Consider the following 23,214-nt stretch of genomic DNA (forward strand, 5'->3'; position numbering starts at 1 on the left):
TTAAAAAGTCAGAAATTTTGCCCCCCCCCCCCCTTTATTGAAATGAAAAGATTATTTAGTTTTCATGCTCAACTGCAGATTACATTTAATTGATGTCTATGAAAATCTGGATTTTCAGTAACTTGTAAATGACATGTATGCGGCAAGGAGATTATATATTTCCCGTGAGAAGTGGCCATAATAGCGGTGTGGAATGCGTAGCTTTGAGGTCCTTTATCATCTCCATATGTTGCCAATCAAAGCCTTCAATCTTATATTTATGCACACACAGTCCCACTGGTTGGGTGGTGTTACTTTTGTTTTACTTGTAATTTTTGAAAATCTCTATAGACATGCAGGAAAAGTTCTGTGTATTTAAGAAGGGCAGGGTAAATTCACAGTATAATTTTCAAAATGCAATTGTAATTTTTTAATGTTGGAAAACCATATGTGTAATGAGAGTGAGTTGTCTTCTTATGGGGAAGCAAATTTTATTGCTACGATGAAGTTTGTTTTCCATTTGACTTTATCCCATGCCTCCACTGGATCCTCCAATCTTCAAAAGTGGTAGAGTAACACAAGATCTTGTTTTTGGGCCTTAACTGCCACACAAATTTATCAGACAGCAGTAGAGCAAGCAACACATCTTCACAGGTGGCAATGAGATAATGTTCATAATTTTCAAAATAGAAATATGACTGATTACTGTTTACTTTCATGAATCCTTTCCTTTGTTAATTACAGAGGGGGCATAGTCTCTGAGATTGAGATGAGGAAGAATTTCTTCAATCAGCCTTTTTCCTCGGATGGAGATGTCTAGCACAAGGGGGCATAGCTTTAAATTGAGGGGAGATAGATATAGGACAGATGTCAGAGGTAGGTTCTTTACTCAGAGAGTAGTAGGGCGTGAAATGCCCTGCCTGCAACAGTAGTAGACTCGACAGCATTAAGGGCATTTAAATGGTCATTGGATAAACATATCGATGTTAAGGGAATAGCATAGATGGGCTTTAGATTGGTTTCACAGGTTGGCGCAACATCGAGGGCCGAAGGGCCTGTACTGCGCTGTAATGTTCTATGTTCTATGCTTGAATCCTTCCAGCCTGGTGTTTGCCACTGTCACAGAACCAATTTATAAAAAATGTTCTTGAGATGCGAACCTCCCTGGCAATGATATGGAGATGCCGGCATTGGACTGGGGTGAGACCATGCAGACGCTGCGACAACGGATGAACGGACATCGCGTGACAATCGGCAGGCAGGGAATGCTCCCTTCCAGTTGTGGAACACTTCAGCAGTCAGGGGCATTCAGCCTCTGATCTCCGGGTAAGCGTTCGCCAAGGCGGCCATCAGGATGCGCGACAACGCAAAATCGCCGGGTAGAAACTTATGGCCAAGTTCCGCACACATGAGTACGGCCTCAACCAGGACCTTGGATTCATGTCTCATTACATTCATCCCCCACCATTTGGCCTGGGCTTGTGAAATGCTACCAACTGTCTTGACTTGAGACAATTCACTCCTCTTTAACCTGGGGTTACCCCTATTTCTGGATCTGTAAAGACTTAATTACCTGCAAATGCTCGCATTCAAAGCATTGTCTTGCATCTTTGACTTTGTCTTTATATATGTTTCATAAATCTACCTCTTCATTCACCTGAGGAAGGAGCAGTGCTCCGAAACCTAGTGATTTAAAACAAACCTATTGGACTTCTCCCTGGCAAGGCCAGTACTTATTGCTTTTCCTTAATTGCCCTTTAGAGGATGCTGGTAAACTGCTCATTAAGCTGTTGCAGTGCGTATGAGATACACCCACAGTGCTCTTAGGAGGGAATTCTGGGATTTTGGTCAAGTGACAGTGAAGAAACAACAAATATAGTCAGAATCGTGTGAGGCTTGGAGGAGAACCTGCAGTTACTGGTGTTCTTTTGCATCTGTTGCCCTTGCTCTTCCAGATGATAGATGTTATGGGTTTGTAGGATGCTGTTGAAGAAGCCCTGGCAAGTTGCTGTAGATTGTACTGTAGCCATGGCCCTAAGCCAACTGGGATTTATGGCCAAGTTAAAAGAGGCACTCTAGCCTGATGTGTATTCATAAAGACACCATCAAAGCCTGATGGTTAAAAAGGCTAACTCTGTATCAGCATAAATAGTCTGCAGTGAAAAACAGGATGTGTATTCGGGGTGTGAGCACAGGAGCAGATTGGACAATGACTATTGCTGTACCTTGGACAGGCAGTGATTGAGCACAGACCCCTGTATGGTGTTCCTGAGAAGAAAATGATCCCTGAGTGAGCATTCATGACCAGAAAAAACATTGGTTATTAGTGCTACCCTGTGAGCATGTGACTGGAAACATGGGATCAGTGCCAGCGAGATCTGTTATAAAGAGGAGAGACAAAGCGATTTCGTCAGCGAAACCTTGAGGAACAATTGCAGAAGAAAGAAGCCTCAAGCCTTCAAATTGAAGATGGAGTCTGATCCCAACTTGCATATCAGCAGTGCTATGGAGTAATGATGTCCTGCACAAATTCACTACTAGAAGTTAGATAAGTATTAACAGTTTAACCCATGCTTGTGAACTTGTAGTGGTAGCAATGGAAGGTAAAATCATTTATGTGCTTTTAATGCAGTGTTATGATGGAACCTCTCTTGTAGTAGTGATCAGCATTGGGATTTTATATTGTGTTTAATAAAGAAGTGATTTGATTCAAAAATAAAGATGTTGTGTCTATCAATCGACTGGAGCGTTGGTACTGGTCAACAGTGCACACTTGCCACTGCGTGCCCGTGGTGGATGGGGCGTGTTGATCAAGTGGACTGCTTTATCTTGGATAATGCAGAGCTTTTTGAGTGCTGTTCGAGCTGCTCTCAGTCAGGTAAGTGGAGAGTATTCCATCACACCCCTGACTTGTGCCTTGTGGATTGGCTTTGGGGAGTCAGGATGTGAGGTGTTTGCCGCAGAATTCTCAGCTACTGACCTGCTGTTGTAACCATAGTATTTTTATGGCTAGTCTAATTCAGTTTTTGGTGAGTGGTAACCCTCAGGAAGTTGATGGTTGAGGATTAAGTGATGGTAATGCTCTTAAAAGCTATGGGAAAATGGTTAGATTCTCTCTTGTTGGAGATGGTCATTGGCTGAGGCCGGTGTGATGAATGTTCCTTGTTACTAGTCAGCCCAAGCTTGAAAATTGTCCTGGTCTTGCTGCTTGTGGTCATGGATTGCTTCAGTATCTGAGGAGTTGGAAATGGTATTGAACACTGTAATAATCAGCAAACATCACAATTCAGACGAAATGTTGGATGAAAGGTAATTGGATGAACAACTGAAGATGGTTGGGCTTCAGGCACCACCCTGTGACTCTCCTGCAACAATGTCCTGGGACTGAGGTGACTGTCCTCCAACAACAACATCCATCTTCCTTTGTGCCAGAGCTTTCCCCCAATTTCCATTGATTTCACTTTTGTGGGGCTCTTTGATACCACGCTTGATCAAATGCCGCCTTGATATCAAGGGCGGTTATTCTCACATTACCTCTGGAATTAAACTCATTTGTTCATTTTTGGAGCAAGCCTGAATGAGGCCTGGTGCTTAGTGACCCTGGCAGAACCATACCTGAGTGTCAGTGAGCAGGTTGTCCCTGAGTAAGTGACGTTTGATGGCACTGTCAATGACGCCTTCCACTTTGCTGATAATTGAGAGTAGACTGATTAGGCATAATGGGCCAGATTGGATATGTGCTGCTTTTTGGGACAGGACATAAAACTGGGCAATTTTCACTTGTCAGGTGGATACTATTTTGTGGCTTTTCTGGAATTTCTTGGTATGGGGCACTGTTGGTTCTGGAGCACCAAGTCTTCAGTATGTAGTCGGATGTTGTCATGGCCCATAGTCACAAATGACATCCTAGGTGGCCTCTAGACCTGACCATTCCAATGCACCCTTGGCTGGCTTCCCATATTATACTCTTGTCAATTTGAGATCGTCCAAAACTCTGTTTTTTCCGCACCAAATTCCATTCACCTATCACCCCTGTGCTCCCTGACTTACAGTGGCTCCTGGAAAAGCAACATCTCGAATTTAAAGATTAATCCTTAGTTTTAAATCCCTCCATGCCCTCATTGGTATCTGCAGTCTCTTCTAACCACATTACCCTCTGAGGTATCTGCACTCATCTTTTATTTGTCCCATTGATATCCCTGATTTTAATTGCTCCAGCATTAGCAGCCATGTCTTCAGCTGTGTTGGCCCAAAGCCCCCCCCCCCCCCAAAATCTGGCTTTCCTCATTTAAAACGCGCTTTCCCTGACTGGGCTGTAGTCAGTCTACTCTACTATTTAATTATGTGTTTTGGGAGTCAAATGTTACTTTATATTACTCCCATGAAGTGCCTTGGGACATTTTATTGCATTAATGGCACTGTAAAAATACAAATGCCAGTAAAGCAAGTGATTTAGTCAGTTTTGTGCTCGAACAAGTGAAATAATTCACATTTGTACACTAATCATGATGTCAGCATGTCCCAAAGTACTTCACAACTAATGGAGTTCTTTTGAACTGTAATTGTAACTCGTAGGGAAATGGTGGCATCCACCTTGCTCATGGCAAGATCTTACAGCGACCAAAATTGCAGGGAAATAAAGGACCAGATGATCTTTTCTATTGGGGAAGAATAAATGTTGTCCAGGACAGCAGAATAACTCCTTTGCTCGCCTTTGGAAAAAGTGGCAAAGGATGTTTTCTGTTCCTATGCGAAGCTAGAAGGGATCTTGTTTAATGTCTCATATAAATGGTACCATTTCTGACATTACTGTGATGGCCTATGTGCTTTTGGGTGGGAGAAAAACATATTTCATGTGGTGTGATGGTTCCTTTAAGCACTAGATTTCTCCTATTACGGATTTGTAGAAAAGCACCTGCCTTCTTTAAGATGATTATATAAGTTGCCTGCAAGATAAATCATAAAGGGAAAAGTGTCCACAAAAGTTAATTATAGGTTTCGTACTGTGTTCAAGCAGTTTTGCTTAAGATTTTAAACTAAATGGCCGCAGAACAAAAATGTCTCTCTTAAATAAAGTTCAGTTGAAATTTGTTGTGTTGGGTTAAGAGTAAAACCTTCTGTTAATTTGAAAGACTCCTAGTTGAACATCAGGCTGAGAGAGAGAGAGTGACAGTCATACAGGCACATACACACATGCACACAGACATACACGTGCAGGCACACGTACATATCGGCACACACACTCCCAGAAAGAGAGGGGGAGTTTGCAATCATAGGGCAGTTGGAAGAGATTTGAAATGGGAACCTTGCAAGTCAAAATTTTTGCTAAGTATCTGGCTTCAGTTCTGAGGTCTTAAGTCGAATGGGTATAGAAAGAAAGTGGAGTTAATGAGTTCATTTTAAATTACAAGTAACTGAATGCAATAGTGCAAACATAACTGCCGATTCAAAGTAGCTTGTAGTTATTAGGATTCATGTTCTTTGATTTTGGTGTAATAAAATTATTCTGTTTCAAACTGTGAATCTGTGGCTTCATTCTTTTAGTAAATACTTGGAATTTTAGATTCAAGAAAGCCATATGCGTTACTGGGCTCTACTGAGATCATAACATTTGAGGGAAGAGTAGCACCAAATTGAAGCGTCAGTATTTAGAAAAGATCAGTATTTTGTCACATCAGAAGAAGCTCGAAGTTGCTTTGAAACTATTGATGAAGGTATCAAATGTCAATCTTTGAAAATCAATAATCATCCTGTTATATCTCATTCCAATTTATTCTGGAAACATAGCATAATAGATTGTAATTTGGAAGCAGTTTTTCTGGAGGGGATATGTTTTTGGAAATGGAACTATAAATATGGTAATGTATAGGTTGTACCCCTCTAATTTACAACTATTGCTTTGCAACAATAGCTTGCATTGTCATAAATTAATTCTGAATTACAACCCAATTGCACTGCTGCAACTTCTACTTCTTTCAACTATGTCTTAATTTTATTCTAGGCTGTGAGCTACTAAGTCCTGGAATAAAAGTCTGTTTTACTTGTCTTTAGGCTGCCATGATAAAAGTTATTGGCTTTATTGCACTATCATGTGAGAGTACCTTTAAGAAATGGGTGTTTATCAAATAGCTGTAGTGGGTGTACCTTTAAGAAATGTGTGTTTATCAAATAGTTGCATTGATGTCAAAATTTGGGTGGAGCTGGGTTTTGGTCTGTGGCTTTTTACTTTCGCTTTGAGCTAGAAGCTGGTGTGTGCCTGAATTTTAGTTTCGTTTTCAGAGTTGAAATTGCATCCACCAAACAAGGTGTAATTTTGATCTCTCTGCATGTGAAGAATGTCTCCAAATCAATTGCTAATTGAGAAGTGATAACTGCTCTCAGTAGAGAATTTAAACCTGCTGTATTTGTTCAAGAGGATATTTGTCTTATGGATGTTGCATTGAAAGATTAAGGGTTACTTATAGAGTACTGTATTCTTTGGGGGAGTATTTGAGTTTTTGTTTTTTTTTAAATAAATTTAGAGTACCCAATCATTTTTTTTTCAATTAAGGGGCAATTTAGCGTGGCCAATCCACCTACCCTGCACATCTTTTGGGTTGTGGGGGCGAAACCCACGCAAACCCACGCAGACACGGGGAGAATGTGCAAACTCCACACGGACAGTGACCCAGAGCCGGGATCGAACCTGGAACCTCGGTGCCGTGAGGCAGCAGGGCTAACCCACTGCGCCACCGTGCTGCCCTGGGGAGTATTTGAGTTGATAGTTGCTTAGATGTTTACTGTGTTTATAAAATGTTAACTGGATTCAAAGAATAAACATTGTTTTGTTTTAAAATTACTTTAAATCTCTGTTGCATCACACCTGTAGATTGGGCCCCTGTGCTCCCCATAACTAAAATCTTAAAAAGTTGTGGGTCAGGTGAACTCCATGATACACTTTGGTGTTCTCTAAACCCTGACCCATAACAGCATGTACTCATTTTCAATGTTAAGAAATGTCCTAAACATCAGTCTGTTTTCATTGCAATTTTGGAACCCAGACCTTTTCTGGTGTTTTTTAATTTTCAGTTTTTCACAGCATAATTTGAACCCTGGCCGATGCAGATGGAATGTGATGTGCTGATATCATGAGGTTGCTTTAATCAAGATAGTACATAGCATGATCATCTGGTTCCAAGTTGACTGAAAACAGTGGAGTGTGTTTGGGAATTTAGTGTCCTTTATTCCTACTTAACTGTTCAAAAAATTGCTTTCTTGAGCAAGTGGACACAGAGGTTGATGATATCCAGAAAGCATTTTAAGGTGAATTAAAGGAGTTGAATTCAATGTCAGAAAGAAAAATACAGTAAGAAGTCTTACAACACCAGGTTAAAGTCCAACAGGTTTGTTTCAAACACGAGCTTTCGGAGCACGGCTCCTTCTTCAGAAAGAAAAATAAAAGTGGAAAGAAAGATTAGATTAACAGAGAGAGAGAAAAAGCGATGACCTAAAATTTAACATTTAAAAAATATAATTGAAAAATTGAACATCTTTTTTGGGATGAGACTTCACATTTATAATTCATTTTTTGTGTCAGGGAGGTTGACTGGTGATCATTAACACCATATCATTAAAAAGATGGTTACACTTTTAACGCTCAGCATTAATTTTCTGTGGTTGATTTAATGGGCAATGGGGAAACAGGAAGGCTAAAACTGGCATGTAATTTTCATAAAGCAGAATAATAACAGAATTCACCTATTTTTGGATATACCTATTTAGCAGGTATATCTGCTTATCACTTGAAGTTGCTGTACAGTTAACCTAGAAATAACACCAGATTTTGGAACATTTACTCTGTAGATATTAGTAACTTGATATTCATGGAAGATCACCAACAAAATTTCCTCCATTCTAGTATCCGTCTGAAAAGCCTGAATGCTAACACTGACGTTGCGTCTCTGGCACGGAAGGTGGTGGAAGAATGCAAGCTCATCCATCCAAGTAAACTAGCAGAGGTCGAACAGCTGCTTTACTATCTTCAGAACCGCAGGGAAAGTCCTCCAGGAAGAGGTAGGAAGTCACTTGTAGAACTGTTACTGATTTGTCCAACTGTTATTTTAAAGTAATCTGAAGCCCTACAATCTGCATAGGCTCAATGTGGATATATTGTAACTGTAAATATACTGTTTCAGTAATTGGATCTATTTTCAGTTGATACTGTAAAGTAGGCTCCACCAAGGTGCTAGAATTGGCAAATCTGTTTTTGATCAGTGACACTTCAAATTGCTGTTTTTTCACACAGTGGAAGAAGATGAGGATTTTTAGTATGATCCGGATTAAAAGTGGGTTAATATGGCCTGTATGGACCTGACATTCCGGCAGCTAGAAATTGTTTTTATCTCAACACAACTAAACTGATAATTACTTGGGAGACATTTGGAGGAGGCATTACTGAGAACATCACCAAACATTGTGGGTAGTGGCACAATTATGGGCCAGATTGCAGCCGTAACCTGTCAAATGGAGATGTGAAACATTGCTGTCAAAAGGTAAAACATTCAAGCTTTGCGCCATCTACGGTAAAACCATTCCACCGACCCTCTCTCTGTAAACCTGACCTTCTCGAGGTTCAAAAACTCCATCAAGTCATGCAGCCATGCTAAGGCACTTGGCAGTATTGTTGACCTCCAGCCCAAGAGATCCACCGCCTTCTTGCTGCAAGTGAGGCAAAGGCCAGGGATTCTGAACCCACCTCTGTCCGGAGCACCGACATATCCAAAACCCCAAAAATCGCGGCTCCGACCCAAGGCCCAGGATTGCTGACATAGTATCAAAAAAGGACCTACAGAAGCCAAACAACTTTGAGGACGTGCGCACATAGTGCGCTGGCCCCCTCGAACCCTGATCACCTCTATCCTCCACCCAATCCAAAAACTGACTCATCCAAGCCTTGTGTGGTGAGCTCAACACTACTTTTAGCTGAATGAGACTCGGGCTCGTACTCTGCTCAGTGCCTCGCTCCAAACCTCCTCCTCCAAGATTGGCCCCAGCTCGTCTGCCCACTTTGCCTTCACGCCCTCACCGAGCACGTCTCCGCCCCCACTCTCTACTGCCATATGACCGATGTACTGGCCACCTCCAATCCTGAGCAAGATTAAAGCCACTAGGGCAAGGGAGAAGGCTGCTTCACCAGAAAGATTGGAAGTATTTTTTGACTCAGTTACACACCTGGGGATATTGAACCCATCATCTCTCTGGGGATATCTGAAGCCCATGTTTCTCATTGAACCCATCATCTGTCTGGGGATATCTGAAGCCCATGTTTCTCATTGAACCCATCATCTGTCTGGGGATATCTGAAGCCCATGTTTCTCATTGAACCCATCATCTGTCTGGGGATATCTGAAGCCCATGTTTCTCATTGAACCCATCATCTGTCTGGGGATATCTGAAGCCCATGTTTCTCCTTCAGTTCCCCAGACTAGTGAACTTTTCCTCGAAAAACAAATCTCCCACCTTCTCCAATCACTTTTCCTTCCACTCCCAAAACGTCACATCCAACCAAGCAGGCTCGAATAACTGGTTTGCGCAGATGGGAGCTAGCCTTGAGACAGCCTTCGAATTAAAATGTTGGCAAATTTCTTTTTAACGTGGCTACTACCACCGGATTAGTCGAGTGTTTCTTCGGCAAAAACCGGGAGCGGAGAAGGTTACCAACGCCCCCAGGCGTACCCACTTCATGGACTCTGCTTCCATCGGCATTCATGGCTCCTCTGAATCCCCGCACCACTTGGGCACATTTTTTAGCTTTTTGCCAGAATAGGTCTCAAAATGCTGCAAGATCCCCATAATGTTTCCTCACCTCCTCCACAATAGTCCTCAATACCGGGACCTTGCAAGGCTGTGTACTTAGTCCCCTATTATACTCCCCGTACACACACGACTGCGTGGCAAAATTTGGTTCCAACTCCATCTACACGTTTGCTGACGACACGAACATAGTGGGTCAGATCTTGAATAACGATCAGCCAGAATGCAGGAGGGAGATAGAGAACCTAGTGGAGTGGTGTAACGACAACAATCTATCCCTCTATGCCAGCAAAACAAAAGAGCTGGTCATTGACTTCAGGGAGCAATGTACACACCCCTGTCTACAACAACGGGGCCGAGGTGGGGATAGTTAACAGCTTCAAATTCCTAGGGGTGCACATCTCCAAAAATCTGTCCTGGTCCACCCACGTCGACGCTACCACCAAGAACGCACAACAGTGGCTATACTTCCTCAGGAAACTAAGGAAATTTGGCATGTCCACACTGACTCTTGCTAACTTATTCAGATGCACCATCGAATGCATCCTATCTGGTTGCATCACGGCCTGGTATGGCAACTGCTCATCCCAAGACCAGAGTCGTGAACACAGCCCAGTCCATCACATGAACCTGCCTCCCATTCATTGACTCTATCTACACCTCCCGCTGCCTGGGAAAGCGGGCAGCACAATCAAAGACCCCTCCCACCCATCTTACTCACTCTTCCAACTTCTTCCATCGGGCAGGAGATACAAAAGACTGAGAACACACACAAATAGATTCAAAAACAGCTTCTACCCTGCTGTTACCAGACTCCTAAACGACCCTCTTATGGACTGACCTGATTAATATTACACTCCTGTGTGTTTCACCTGATGCCGGTGTCTATGTATTTACATTGTGTATCTTGTGCTACCCTCTTATGTATTTTCTTTTTCTTTTATTTTCATGTACTAAATGATCTGTTTGAGCTACTCGCAGAACAATACTTTTCACTGTACCTCAGTACACATGACCATAAACAAATCCAATCCAATCCACTGACACCTCTGGATCCCTGACATATAATGGTAAATTGTTGGTGTATAACGAGACATTATAAGAACATAAGAACTAGGAGCAGGAGTAGGCCATCTGGCCCCTCGAGCCTGCTCTGCCATTCAATGAGATCATGGCTGATCTTTTGTGGACTCGGCTCCACTTTTCGGCCCGAACACCATAACCCTTAATCCCTTCATTCTTCAAAAAAACTATCTATCTTTACCTTAAAAACATGTAATGAAGGAGCCTCAACTGCTTCATAGGGCAAGGAGTTCCATAGATTCACAACCCTTTGGGTGAAGAAGTTCCTCCTAAACTCAGTCCTAAATCTACTTCCCCTTATTTTGAGGCTATGTCCCCTAGTTCTGCTTTCACCCGCCAGTGGAAACAACCTGCCCGCATCTATCCTATCTATTCCCTTCATAATTTTAAATGTTTCTATAAGATCCCCCCTCATCCTTCTAAATTCCAACGAGTACAGTCCCAGTCTACTCAACCTCTCCTCATAATCCAACCCCTTCAGCTCTGGGATTAACCTAGTGAATCTCCTCTGCACACCCTCCAGTGCCAGTACGTCCTTTCTCAAGTAAGGAGACCAAAACTGAACACAATACTCCAGGTGTGGCCTCACTAACACCTTATACAATTGCAACATAACCTCTCGAGTCTTAAACTCCATCCCTCTAGCAATGAAGGATACAATTCCATTTGCCTTCTTAATCACCTGTTGCACCTGTAAACCAACCTTCTGTGACTCATGCACTAGCACACCCAAGTCTCTCTGCACAGCGGCATGCTTTAATATTTTATCGTTTAAATAATAATCCCGTTTGCTGTTATTCCTCCCAAAATGGATAACCTCACATTTGTCAACATTGTATTCCATCTGCCAGACCCTAGCCCATTCACTTAACCTATCCAAATCCCTCTGCAGACTTCCAGTATCCTCTGCACTTTTCGCTTCACCACTCATCTTAGTGTCATCTGCAAACTTGGACACATTGCCCTTGGTCCCCAACTCCAAATCATCTATGTAAATTGTGAACAATTGTGGGCCCAACACGGATCCCTGAGGGACACCACTAGCTACTGATTGCTCCACCCCTCCTCTAACTATTCCTTCCCATGCTTTGGAAGTCCTCAGCACCATGGCTCGTGGCTCTATTGCCAACGCAAACAACACAGAGGCCATTGGACACCTCTGCCTAATATCCTTGTAGAGACAAAAGGACTCAGAAGTCACTTTGTTAGCGCAAACACTGGCAAATGGGGCCAAATACAACAGCCGCACCCACGCTACGAAGCCAGGTCCAAACCCAAATTTCTCCAGTATCGTGTACAGGTAGACCCACTCTACCCGACCAAATGCCTTCTCCGCATCAAGTGAAATTATGATCTCTGGAACCTGATCCTCCTCCGAGGTAAGCACCACATTCCAACAGCCATCTCACGTTTGTCGTAAACCTCTGCCCCTTTACAAATCCCGTTTGGTCTTTCCCCACCACCTCCGGGAGACAAGGCCTTACCACCAACACCTTAGCTAGAAGCTTCGGTCCACATTTAATAGAGAGATTGGATGTTAAGGCCTGCAGTCTGTGGGGTCTTTGTCCTTCTTCAGAAGCAGGGAAATTGATGTCGGTGGGGCAGAGCTCCTCTCTTTCCAGGAGTCCCTGAACATCCCCAACAATAACGGGGTCAGCTAGTCTATGAATTTTTCATTAAACTCCATCAGGAACCCATCAGGCCCTGGTCCCTTCCCTGACTGCATCATTTCAGCGCCTCCTTGATCTCCTCCAACTTCAAAGGAACTTTTAGTTCTTTCCGTAACTCCTCTACCAACTTGGGAAACTCCAACTTCCCCAGGAACTCCACCATATCCCTCTCATCCTGATGCCGTTCAGACCTGTATAACTTTCCGTAGAAGGCCCTAAATACCTCATTCATCTTCTCCTGAGCTGAGACCAGCCCTCCAAACCACACCCTAATCTGGACAATCCCCCTCTCTGCCTCCCATTTCCTCAGTTGCTATGCCAGGAGCCGACTTGTCTTTTCCTCATACTCATAGGTTGCCCCTTTAGCTCACCTAATCTGTCTCACTATCCCATTTGCATTTGTTTTCTCCCTGCTAATAGCTGGAGGGATGGACTGTTCACACACCTGCAATCAACCTCTATAATATGGTCTGCCAGTTTTTCCCGCTCCCTCCTTGCCTCCGCATCTACATGTACCTTGAAAAATATAGCGGGGGAATCTCTATTGGCTGATGGCGAAATTGGGAAACAAGATTGGCTGGAGGATATGTTCCGACAGCAGAATTGTGGCGGGCGTCGATTTGATGCCAAATTGTAATTTTCCATCACGTCGACAATGGCGTCAATGCGGTGCGGAAGACACGTACAGTAAACACAGTTTGCGTATCATTAGCGGGCCTGGTCCAGTATTCTCGGGGGCCTCCGCGATTCTTTGCCTCCGATAGTCCGAATTCCCGATGGCGGGGTTCACTTGTACTTTAAAAATTGCAAAACGGTGCCGTGACTGATGAGCGGGAGAGAGAGGACACAGAGAGGCGCGATGGGCTGCTGGGCCATTTACTGGCCGGGCTGGGCTGGTGGGGGTGGGGGTGGGTGGTGGTGGTAGTAGTGAAGGGGGGAACAGGCCGAGTCGCCGGGCTGACTCCCCACAGGACTGGGGCAGTGTCCAGGCACGGACTGGCATTGCCACGGCCTGAAAGGCAGTTGTCTTGCTGTGCACCCCACTGACTACCCTGGCCTGCAGAGTGACACCTGTATGGGTGCCCGCACTCCACCCTCCGGCATACGGCCCCCTCCCCCTACATCCACCCGATGGTATGCCTGCCATCAGGGACAGGCGCCAGGGCCAGAGACCCCCACGGGGCCAGGTCCGATGGGGCTATGGGTGCAGGGATGGGAGGGGGGACATGCGTGGGCAGAGCCCACCGTGCCAACCAGGGCTATCGTGCAGCATGGTGGATCTGGTTGGGCACCGGGGCACATATCATGCTACCATGTCGGCCTTTCACCCCCTGCAGACAATGGATATTGGAACTCAACCAGCAGTGGTGGCGTTCCTGCTAGTCGCCATAGCCCTGGGGGATGCCCTGCAGCTGTACAAGCTGGCACTGCTCGAGGAGATGGAAGCTGCAGAAGTGGAGCAAGCCGCAGAGGAACAGGAAGCAAGCTCCAGGATGGAGAGCCAGCTGCCCAACAGGCTGAGGAAGAGGTGGTGCCAAGGAGGTGCTGCATGATGCCTTGCGTGTACCAGCAGTGCCATTCAGTCGTGGATCTACCGGACCAGGCATTCCGTCGAAGACTATTGCTGAGCAGATAGACGGTGTGATATATCTGTCAGATCATGGCACACCTGGCACTGCGGGGATGTGGGGGAGGATACTCGCTCCCTGGGTCCTTCCAGGCACCGAGTGGGGACCTGCCTAGAATCTTTCAAATGTCGGTGCACAGGTGCATCCGTGCCTTCAAAGAGGCCCACATAAGCCAGATGGCTCAGAACATCCATTTCAATGTGAACCAAGTCCACCAGGATGCCCGGGCAGCGGGCTTCACCGCCATGGCTGACATGTCCCGGGTCCAGCAGGTGATCGATGTGATGTATGTCGCCCTGCGAACACCTGCAGATGACAGGCTGCCTTAACAAACTGAAAGGCGTTTCACCCAATGAATGCGCAGCTGAAATGTGGCCATGAGCTGCACATCATGCAGGTCTGTGCCCAATACCCGGACAGTTTGCATGACACCTTCATCCTGACACATTTGATGAGACGCCCCCACCCTGGGGGTTATCCACTGCGGTCTTGCCTGTTGACACCTATCCAGAGGCCATAAACCGATGCATCACCCATGCAATGACCAGGGGTTTGATCGAGCGGTGCTTTGGCCTCCTGAAGATGCAGTTCAGGTGCCTGGACCACTCTTGGGGGGGCCCCCCAGTATGATGCTGAGAGGATTGCCCTCATCGTGGCGGCCTCTGCTTCCTCCACAACATCGCGCAGCAGAGCGGCGACATGCTGGAGGAGGAGGATGAATGAGGAGGATGAGGGGTAGGGCAAGGATGGGCAGCCGTGGGATGCACAGGACACTTTGATCACTTCCAGGTATAACGACTTGGGGGGCACTGATCATGGGCACGACACCACATAATCCCCACGATTGCACCCCTCTGCCTGATGCATATCTGCCGCACGACGAGATGCAGGTCCTGGGTTGGCAGTAACAGTAGGTCTGCTCCATAGGATGGAGAATGGTGCCAACCTGCTCTGCGATGAGATCTAGTGCTCTGCATTGTTTGACAACATCTGACTCTTGCCCAGGGTAACATTTTCCATCACCCACCTGCTGATTCCTGCATGCGAATCACACAGTCCCATCGAATCGCTGTGGTGATGGTGGTTCCAGATGTGGCGTAATTTTTGCTGTCGTGGAACTCCGCGAATCCTGCTCCGACATCAACACTTTGTCGCAGATATGGAGAATCCAGCTCATAATTTCTACCCTCATTACTATCTTCAGCGCCTCCCATAGTATCCCCATTTTCATTGTTTAAAATATAATCCTGGATAGGCCCTGAGATCCTTGCACAGAACTCCAGATCCGCCAACAGACCTACATCAAACCACCACCCCTTGCACTACCCCACGCCCTACCTCCAAATCTAGGTCCACCCAGTGTGGGGCATGGTCTGAAGTGGCTACTGCCGAGTACTCAGACTTCTTCACCCCTGTCAACAGCGACCGGCTCATGACAAAGTTTTCAATCCTGGAAAATACATTATGTACTGAAGAAAAGAACGAAGACTCTTTCTCCCCAAGATGTCAGAACTGCCAAGAATCTGCCCTCCCCCGTTCCCTTCATGAATGCAATTGTCGCCTTTATATCCCCCCCCCGCCCAGACCAGTGACCTTGACCTTGGCCTGGAGCGATTTACCCTTGTATCTAGCACGCAGTTCATGTCCCCTCCCATAATGAGTTGATGGGTATCTTGATCTGGTATTGCTGCCAAAAACCTTTTCATTCACATTGGACATTCGGGGCGTATCCATTCACCAACACCACCTGTTTCCCTTCTAACACCGCCATGAATATAACATACCACATGCCCAAACAAAATCTGATCGTTTTAGTGATGTGAATCTCAACTCCTCAGGTCCTGCTGTCGAAACCTAAATGGAAAGTTTGGCTCACCCAAGCCTTCCTAAGCCGTGACTGATCCCGCTCGCACATGTGGGTCTCCTGGAGAAACATCACATTAGCCCCCTCTTTAAATGAGCAAAAACCCATGCTCTCCCAGGCCCTGCACATTTCAGGTGGCCACCCTTATTAAGGGGTCTCTCACCCCACCCTTGACCTCGAGTCAGCTGTTACCACTGTGATAGGCCATAACTTCATTAATGATTCCCAAGATGCCAACCTGTCCCACGCAAGTGGTGGAACAAATATAAATTCCTGGTAACTCAGTACCACCCACCCCATCCCCTAGTCAGCAGACAGCCTGCCACCTCCTCTAGCAAGTCACAGCCTCAACCTTACTTGACTTCCATCAACCAGCCTACTTCCTAGTGCTAGCAAGGTGATCCTGGTCCCATCTATTCCTAAACCACCGCCTCAACTCCAATCCCAAACTCGTCCCTCCCCCCGGTCCTCATCCCCACCCATACACACTCACCCCCCCCCTCCTCCTCCCAACTGTCCCGACAACTCCTCAACCCGTACAGAAGAGGAAACATGAAAACAGAACAGAGGAAATGCCCCCTATCTAACCATGTCTATTATTACCCTAACTCAACTGGTATTAACATTAAGCTGAACAGTAAAACCCCAACCACCCAACAGCCCACCAGCATCCCTCAAACCGTGCCCAGTCCATGATCTATGATGAAGTCCTCAGCTTGCTCTGGAGTTTCGAAATAAAAGTCCTTCGAACCAAATGTGACTCTCAGCTTTGGAGGGTACAAATCCCCAAACTGCACTCCTCGATAGTACAAGACCATCTTCACCTTTATTGAAGGCCGCAGTTGCCTTGCCAGTTCCGTGCCGACGTCTTGGTGATTCGCATCATGTTAACGTCTCAGTCAGTGCTCTGGCATTTCTTGGTCCACTCCAGGACTCGCTCCTTCCTGTGGAAATTGGAACTGAATGATAACCACATGTGGTGGCTCATTTGGTTGCAGCTTCTGCCCAAAGACCTGGCGCAGCAGACACGTCCTCACCAGTTATCAGTTGAGAGAACTTTGCAGAGAAGTATTTGGTTGGCCTTGAGCCCTCTAACAACCTCTGGCAGCCCCACCATCCTCGGGTTCATGTGCCTGGACCTGTTCTCCATATCATCTAGTTTCATCTTGAGGCCCCTTATTTCTGTCGCCAACCTATCTTCATTTTGACATTCATAGACGCAAGTTGGTCTTCAAGCTGAGACACAGCCTTCTCCAAACCTTTCAACTCCTTAGCCGTCTTACCCAGCTGCTCCTTGACTGGGCCCAAAGCCTACTCCAACATAGCTTTAAATGATAGCCTAATTTCCTGGCCATGCCTCTGGAATCGCATGTCCACCTCCCCACCGAACTTCTCCAGTTCTTTTGCTATCACCCCCGCCATCACATTGAGAGTGATGGGCACAGCCGCCACCCACTGCCATCTTTGTTGAATCCTTGTTTGGACTTGGCACTTGTAATTTCTCTCTTCCACCTCTCTTCAACTTCGACCTCAACATCCCCCGATTCATTTTCCTTAGCTCTGTTGGGCCATCAGGTTAGATCCCGAAAACTCCTCAAAGAAAGGGCAGAACAGCCCGAAGTGCCCGGACCTCTGCAAGAGCCATCTAAAGACTCTGGGCAGCACGGTAGCATAGTGGTTAGCACTATGGCTTCGCAGCGCCAGGGTCCCAGGTTCGATTCCCGCTTGGGTCACTGTTGCCATGTGAGAGTACCTTTGAGAAATGGGTGTTTATAAATGGGTGTGTATATAAGTATCTGTAGTGAGAGTACCTTTAAGAAATGGGTGTTTATTACTGCAGTGATGTCAGAGTTGGGCTGTCTGTCAGCTTTTTATTTTCGTTTTGAAACAGGCTGCACGGTGTGTTTTTAGTTTCTCTTTTAGAGCTGGAGAGCTGCAGTCACAGCCAGAAGGTGTATGAATCTCTCTCTCTAATCTAAAGACTGTAAATCGATCCTGGTGATTTAAAACTAATAACAGTAGTGACTAACCTGATGTGCTTCTGATAAAGGTTTTGTTTTTAAGTCGTATGGATGTTAAAAAGGAAAGCTTAAAGGTTTACTTAGTGTTGTAGTCTTTGGGGGTTGTATTTGAATTAATGGTTGCTAATTTGTTCACTATGTTTTAAAAAGGTTAACTTGAGTTCATAGAATAAACTTTGTTTTGCTTTAAAAAATACTTTTCCATTTCTGCTGTACCACACCTGTAGAGTGGGCCGTGTGCTCCCCATACCACAATCTATTGAACGTTGTGGGTCAGGTGAACTCCATGATACACTTTGGGGTTCTCTAAACCCTGGCCCATAACACTGTCTGTGTGGAGTCTGCACGTTCTTCCTGTGTCTCCGTGGGTTTCCACGGGGTTTCCTCCCACAGTCCAAAGATGTGCAGGTTAGGTGGATTGATCATGCTAAATTGCCCTTAGGTTAGATGGGGTTGCTAGGTTACGGGGATAGGGTGAAAATGTGGACTTAAGTAGGGTACTCTTTCCAAGAGCCGGTGCAAACTCGACGGGCCGACTGGCCTCCTTCTGCACTGTAACTTTTTTTAGAAAAAACTTTATTGAAGCATTTGTAATTTTCACAATTTAACATGTTGACATTTCTAAAACAACCGCGTGGGTCGTCGCACAAAATACCCTCTAAAGGAACAACAAACAATAAATTACGTCCCCCACTTCTCCCGTCCTGTCCCCAATTATCCGTATACTAAGTTCCCTGTCCTTATTTGAACAGACGCCAACTCCAGGCCTGTATTGATCCTCTCAGAGCGAACTTGATTTTTTCCAGACTGAGAAACCCGACCATATCGCTGACCCACACTCCTGACTTGTGGGGCTCTGAGTCCCTCCATCTCAGCAAGATCCGTCTTCGGGCCACTAGGGAGGAGAAGGCCAGGATATCACGTCCCCCCAAAAATATTGCCAATTCTGGACTTGGGAGTTACTCTACCTTCCAAGACTTCTGACATAACATCCGTAAATCCCTGTCAGAATTCCCTCCGTTTTGGACATGCCCAAAACATCGGAACATGGTTGGCCGGGCTACCCCTACACCGTCCACATTTGTCCTCCACCTCCTCAAAGAACCTACTCATCCGGGCTACCGTTATGTGGGCCCTGTGGACTACCTTGAACTGAATCAAGCTAAGTCTAGTACAGGATGAGGATGCATTTATCAGTTTCAAGGTTTTTTCCCCCACAGTTCTGTTTTCAGCTCCCCTCCTCGCTCTTCTTCCCACTTCCTCTTTACCTCTCTGATAGGGGCCCCTTCCCACTCTAACAATTTCCTGTATATCTCCAAAGCCTTCCCACTTCCAACCCCTGTTTTTTTGACAGCACTTTATCCTGTAGTCTCCTCAGGGGGCGGCGAGGAAAGCGTGGGACCTGCCTCCATACAAAGTCCCGCACCTGAAGGTACCGAAACCTGTTCCCACCCAGCAAATCAAACTCCTCTAATGTCTCCAAGGTTGGAAAGCCCTCCTGGCCGAATACATCCCCAAACCTCTCAATCCCTGCCCGCTGCCATACCTTAAAGCCCCCATCCAGCACCCCCGGGACAAACCGGTGATTATCACAGATCGGTGACCACACTGACCACTCAGTCTCATATGCTGCCTTCATTGCCCCCACAGCCTTAGGGCTGCCACCGCCATCAGACTTGTAGAGAACCGAGAACGGCAGGGACACAGTCAGTAAAGCCTCCAAACTCGTACCTTTGCAGGATGCTGCCTCCATCCGCTCCCAAACCGACCCCTTCCCCACTACCACTTCCTGACCATCGATATGTTGGCAGCCCAGTAATAGTTAATAAAGCTCGGGAGAGTCAAGCCCCCTTCTCCCCGGATTCGTTCAAGGAGTGCCCTCCTTTCGGGGTTTTATCTGCCCATATAAACCTCTATATCGCCGCATTCATGCTTCTGAAAAAAGCATTTGGGACAAAAATCGGGAGACACTGAAAAAACAAAAGCAGTCTCGGAAGGACATCTTCACCATCTGAACCCTCCCCACCAGCGTCAGTGGGAGCATGTCCCATCTGCGGAAATCCCTTCTCATTTGATCCACTGCTTTTCCCAAATTTAACTTGTGAAGCTGCCCCCAATCCTTGGCCACTTGAATCCCCAGATACCTTAAACTCCTCCCAACCGCTTTAAAAGGTAGCTCCTTCAGTCTTCTTTCATGCCCCCATGCCTGGATCATGAACATCTTGCTCTTTCCCATATTTAAATTATAGCCTGAAAATCGCCCAAATTCTCCTAATACCAGCATGATTCCGGTAATTCCCCCCACCGGGTCTGTGACATAACGCAGCAACTCGTCTGTAGAGAGAGAGAGACCCTGTGTTCCACTCCCCCACCCTTACTATACCCCACCAGGCATTTGCTCTGTAAATTCAATGAATCTATAAAGTGTGACCGGCTGGCCGTACCGGTAACCATATGCATTTTATTTTCATTGGCATGGAATACGAATTAGAACATTAAAAGAGATCTGTACATTTTTAAACAGTAGTTTCAGATTAAGACAGTAGATGGCTTATGATTTAGCTGTTAGATTTATCGTTTATTTTCAAAAACCTATGAAATGCACCCTAGGCAGACTGAGAAATTATAATTTTAGAAAATATATGTACCTCAGTCACCAAATACAACATGAAGTAGTTTGAGCTGCTGCTGCAACAGGCTGTGCTGATCTACAATTATTGGGCAGGAATCAGCAGAATGAGGACTAATTTATTTCTTGATATATGATGATGGAACAAATAATTTCTAATTTATACTAAGCTGTTGAAACTTGCTTCAAGGACATAAACAACAGAAGCATACAACAGTGTTCGTCTTTATTTCTTTGCAGAATGGGATTCCTCCTTATTTGTATGTGGTGAATATTGCAGTATGCTTAGAAGCAGCAAATTACTCAACCAATTCATTATTTTCTAATGACTGAACACTATGATGGGTCCTCATCTATGAATGCTACAAAATTATGAAAGTTGTGTTCTGATGGGACAGGTTGTACAGTTAGACCACAAATCCTGTTTTGTAGTTTGGCTTTTTTCAACTGTGCGAACCACTATGCTACCGTGCTGCCCTAAACCTGTCACTTACTGGCCTTGGACCAATAACCCTTTGAATTTATGTTTTTGAAACTCTTGCATCTAAATTTTCAAATTTGGCTAGAACATAGAACATAGAACATACAGTGCAGAAGGTGGCCATTCGGCCCATCGAGTCTGCACCGACCCACTTAGGCCCTCACTTCCACCCTGTCCCCGTAACCCAATAACCCCATCTATCATTTTTTGGACACTAAGGGCAATTTAGCATGGCCAATCCATCTAACCTGCCCGTCTGTGGACTGTGGGAGGAAACCGGAGCACCCGGAGGAAACCCACGCAGACACGGGGAGAACGTGCAGACTCCGCACAGACAGTGACCCAGCGGGGAATGAAACCTGGGACCCTGTCGCTGTGAAGCCACAGTGCTATTCACTTGTGCAACCGTGCTGCCCATTGAGGATGTTTGCAAAAAAGAAAACTGTAATGCAGATTTAGCCCTCTCCAAGTATGAGAAGTTAGAAACATGCCTTGGGGTGAAGCTAACTGTGTTGGAGTATACATAGATTTTAATTTGTTGCTTACCAGTAGGAAAGCCCAGTTTGTCTAATGTGGCACAGCGATACTGCCGATTTCATTCAAAATTGGCATCCATGGAGGTCCGCTCACAAGGGGCTGGTTTAGCACACTGGCCTAAATCGCTGGCTTTTAAAGCAGACCGAGGCAGGCCAGCAGCACGGTTCAATTCCCGTACCAGCTTCCCCGAACAGGCGGCGGAATGTGGCGACTAGGGGCTTTTCACAGTAACTTCATTGAAGCCTACTCGTGACAATAAACGATTTTCATTTTCATTTCATTTCAAGTGTCCAAATGCAAGTTATTTTTTAATGATTGTGAAGAGATGATGTTTTGCTAATCTTGCTAATTAAGGTTTGAAGAAGTATTACTGGAGAATGTTTGAAAATTTGCGTTGTTTAATATGCAATTAAATTACAGCCAATTAGATGTGGAGAATCCTTGAATGCACGATCATAGAATCCATAGAATTCTGACAGTTGGCCCATTGAGTGTGCGCCAAGCCTCCAAAAAGGTTGTTCACCCAGGCACACTCCCCCGTCTGATCCCTGTAACCCTGTGCATTGAGCATGCCCAATCCACCTACCTGCACATCTTTGGACTGTGGGAGGAAAATGGAGCAGCCGGAGGAAACCCACGCAGTCACTGGGAGTACGTGCAATCTCCACGCAGACAGTAACCCAAGGCCGGAATTGAACCCAGCTTCCGGTGCTGTGAGGCAGCAGGGCTACTACTATGCCACAGTGCCACAGTTATTCGTATTCTACACATGGAAAGCATTTTCATATGAGCATTTTTACCAGTCCCTACCAATAATACTGTTTAAAAACCTATGTTGCATTTCATATTACCGGACCGTCAAAAATTGGGGAACGTGGATAATTTATGAGTTGGTTTTGTATTGTGGTACAAGTAGGTACTAAATGGATGATACATTCTGACTAATATAATGAGTGCAATTCATGTTCCCTTCATTTTTATTTTTTTAAAAATATTTTTATTCTCCATGTTCACATTTTCTTCAGAATTTACACCCCACCAACAAACAGTAAACGGTAACAAATACAGTGTCAATCCCCTTATTAACAACAACGATCCCATCCTCCCACCACCCCAAACAACAGCCCACTTGACAATATAAGCATCAAAGGTGGGAAGAAAAAAGAAAAAGGAATCCGGAATCGCCTATGATCACCATTGACATTTACAGTCCAACCCCCCCCCCCCCCCCCCCCCTCCCCAATATTCAATGCCATCCAATCCCCGAAAGAGTACCGTGAATGAACCTATGAATTGTAGACACCCCCCTCCCCCCCCCCCCAATATTCAATGCCATCCAATCCCCGAAAGAGTACCGTGAATGAACCTATGAATTGTAGACACCCCCCCCCCCCCATCCCAGACTCCTCTCCTCCACTTCCTCTTGTAAACGCCTCCCCCCAACCTCTGTTTCTTCCCCCAACTTTTCACCCTGGCTAGACCCTGTTCTACCAGGCTCCGATGCCCACAGCCCCCCGCCCCAAACCTCAC

The 23,214-nt window shown here is 45.6% G+C and overlaps 1 protein-coding gene across 3 annotated transcripts in view; it reads left to right on the forward strand.

The window, feature by feature from the left end:
- The window catches only part of kifap3a (kinesin-associated protein 3a), a 301,592-nt gene that overhangs the window by 52,508 nt on the left and 225,870 nt on the right, over positions 1-23,214 (forward strand). For all 3 annotated transcript variants that reach the window (XM_038794573.1, XM_038794572.1, XM_038794574.1), the window contains one exon: positions 7,877-8,031. In XM_038794573.1, coding sequence (XP_038650501.1) covers positions 7,877-8,031 — 155 coding nt within the window. The remainder of the gene's footprint in view (positions 1-7,876; positions 8,032-23,214) is intronic.

Source organism: Scyliorhinus canicula, chromosome 4 (assembly GCF_902713615.1).
Source record: "Scyliorhinus canicula chromosome 4, sScyCan1.1, whole genome shotgun sequence".
Classification (NCBI taxonomy): Eukaryota; Metazoa; Chordata; class Chondrichthyes; order Carcharhiniformes; family Scyliorhinidae; genus Scyliorhinus; species Scyliorhinus canicula.